At 51.2% G+C, this 2,805-nt stretch overlaps 1 protein-coding gene across 1 annotated transcript; it reads right to left on the bottom strand.

Annotated features, from left to right (window-relative positions):
- Positions 1-373: 373 nt before the first annotated feature.
- On the bottom strand, positions 374-2,248 carry LOC149180556 (uncharacterized). Its single transcript, XM_089413909.1, has one exon. It carries the CDS (start codon positions 2,189-2,191, stop codon positions 374-376), a length of 1,818 nt encoding a protein of 605 aa, XP_089270035.1. The 5' UTR covers positions 2,192-2,248.
- Positions 2,249-2,805: the final 557 nt, after the last annotated feature.

Here is a 2,805-nt window from a genome sequence, read left to right as displayed (position 1 = left end):
ACCAAACTGGGAGTGAACAACTACTTCCACAAAATTTGTTTGGCTGCCTTCTAGATCCGGTTTTGATGGCTTTTGGAGCTCGGAGTTGGGGGTGAAGATCCCGAGGAAGGCTATTTAATGCCGTGGACAACCCCCCTACGAATCCTCAACCCCATCTTGGCTGTCTCCTAGCCCTTGTCTGCTCGGTTTTGCTCCAACATGTGTCAAAAAACCTGAAATGAGCACGTGTTAGCCACCTAGGAATAGTGACTACCCTTATTCGTACAAATGGCATAAACATACTAAAAAATGATGCATAAGTTATGAAAAATGAAGGATTGAGCAAGGGTAGTTAGGCCAAATGAGCCCAAAATGTTACCAAATTTGGGGCTCATCAGGTGGATATAGCGGACCGGCGGATCTGGTAGTCGACAATCGTTCGGACTTGATAGAGGTTGTCGCAGCACCTATGGTGGGACAGGGGACTTATCGCGACGCCCGCGAACCGATTTACGATGTCTTCGTCGCTGACGTTCGTCAAGCAGGCCACGTGGGTCGGCCAGGGTCTTCTCCGGCTAATGATACCTCGATCCCGAAGCCTTTGGAGTATCTTTCTCACAGGCGCTTTTATCTGTATGGGTAATTTGCTGCTAAAAGATCCCGTCTGTTTCCAGTGTCCCCCTCCTTCCCCCGCCTCCCGACCCCCCAGCGCTTCTCTGGGAGTATACAATGACAACTCCCAGACGCTCAACGATTTGCCTGATCGTGAGACTGCCTGTTGAACGTCTGATGGCACGTTGCTCCGGCACGAGATTTCCCCTAATCTTCGCCGGATGTGCTTGACGGTCTCCCATAATACGCCCACGCTCACTCGGGGACTTATTACTCCAGCTGTTCCAAGAGTCTCCGCTAGTTGAACCGCGTCCTGTAGACTCCCTGTTTCCATCCCCTTCGTCAGCTGTTGGATCGGGATACTCCTCCCTAGGTCCTCCAACTTGGAATGGATGGCGGAGCGTAGGTGGGAAGCTGTGATATGGATACGGTGCTTTGCTCTCCGGCGCTTCTCCAGCTCTCGCAAGAATTGTATGGGAGTCGCCCTCGAAGGGACTTCCCGAATGACCGTACCGGGGGATTCTACCGTACTCCGTGCAGCTATGTAAGTTGATCCTGCAGAGCCTACCTCAAGGTTCGGGCCGGATTGTAGGAAGTGGGTGATACGTTTCTGGATTCCTCTTATGAGCTCTACGGTACCCACGATTCCCAGTGGTAAGTCGTCGGCATATCGCGCGTGACAAATCCTAATTAAGTATAGGTCATCGAAGTGAACAGGGGATAGCCCCTGCTTACGGGCTAGGCGTCTTTCCAACCCGACGATAACTAGCTCCCCGCCCAGCTCTATCAGCAGGCCCCTTCTTCTGCAACACCTAATAGGGTTTTTCATGGAGAACGCTACCCCATTATTCTTCTTATTATAGAAGGGGCGTTCTCCACCTTCCTTTATTCGTTTCGGGGTCAACCCGGCGGCTCCTTCACGAATGAGGAAGGCGGCGCAAAGGGGGCTCGAGGGCTTGTTAAAGAAGGCGGCAAGGGAAGGGGGGGAAACTAAAGGCGTTTTCTGGTCCCCCCTTCGTCGGGGGGTGCTTGTGGGGGGGGTGTGCCACGAAAAAACAAGGTCCGGAGGGCTTGCGCTTCTGAGGGCAAGGGAATAAAACGCCGCTTCGCGTTGGATGCTTCTTACCCCCCCCACAACGATGGCTCTGTTGTCTCCTCCCACTGGCACTGGGGGAGAGTTGAAGCTTGCCTCTTCCCCAGAGTTTTCTTGGTCATCAATACGACCTGTCTCTAATAGAACCAATTTGATTATCTGAACAATCGGAATTTCGTGCTTCTGTCGGATCCTCTCTATCTCCTGATCGAGCTTGTGTGGGTGGATGTTGCCTAGTAGGGCCGATAGTAGTACACTGTGTGGGACCACCCCATAGTAGGAAGGGCGGCCACCCCTCTCACCTCCTACAAGTCGTCCGGCGGAAAACAGTTTCTGGGTGAGGCGAAAGAACTTGGGATCGTCGATCTCTTCCTTCAAGATTGAGATGAGTCGATGTCGGTCGATGGTGTGGAAACACTTTCTTATGCCGAATTCCAAGATGACTTGAAACGAGGGTGAGGTAACGAACTCTCGACCACCGGGAGAGGTTCTCCACTCTTTTCTCATCCGTATTAGGGCCGAGTGGCAGCCTCGACCCGGGCGGAAGTGCGATGTGTCCGGAAACTCGAGATAATGAAGCGAACCATCCATAAAGGCTCTATGAGAAATATGCCTATTATGTATGGGATAAATTCTTGTTGGTCATTGAATTCTGCAATACCTACATGCATGTCTAGCCTTATGATGATTGACCAGAATCACACACACACACACACACACACATATATATATATATTGGTCCAGAGTAAGTGAAACGATCTCCGGTCTATATCACTATAGTAGCTCTGTCGTTGATCTCTCCTCTTCCCTATAGGAACAAAAAATAGTATGTCCAGACAACGACTATCGATTCCTATATATTCCTCTACCACTCAGCCAGATCTTCTATATCAATCATCCTCGAGCAATCTCATTTATGGTCATCGGACGGGATCGTGGTTCGTTGGCTGGTCCTTGTTCAGCAGATAATCGTTCTTATTAGGTTGGGGGTGCTTGGCTGGCCATGCGATTGGTAATGGCACAACCGGGGAGGAGAGAATTAGCTTTTTGGGTGAGACAAAGTGCTCTCCAGAGGTAGCGTAGGGTACAGAGCCGAAGGGGGGCACTTGTGGGCGGGGGTG

This window comes from Pinus tabuliformis, chromosome 3_2 (genome assembly GCF_031772625.1).
Source record: "Pinus tabuliformis cultivar Carrire ecotype Pingquan chromosome 3_2, CPIR1, whole genome shotgun sequence".
Classification (NCBI taxonomy): domain Eukaryota; kingdom Viridiplantae; phylum Streptophyta; class Pinopsida; order Pinales; family Pinaceae; genus Pinus; species Pinus tabuliformis.
Note: the sequence above shows the minus strand (reverse complement) of the source record. Positions and strands in the feature narration are given on the sequence as shown.

Bases quoted from the DNA above. Each gene is read 5' to 3' on its own strand.
- LOC149180556 (XM_089413909.1), bottom strand. From the start codon at position 2,191: ATGAGAAAAGAGTGGAGAACCTCTCCCGGTGGTCGAGAGTTCGTTACC.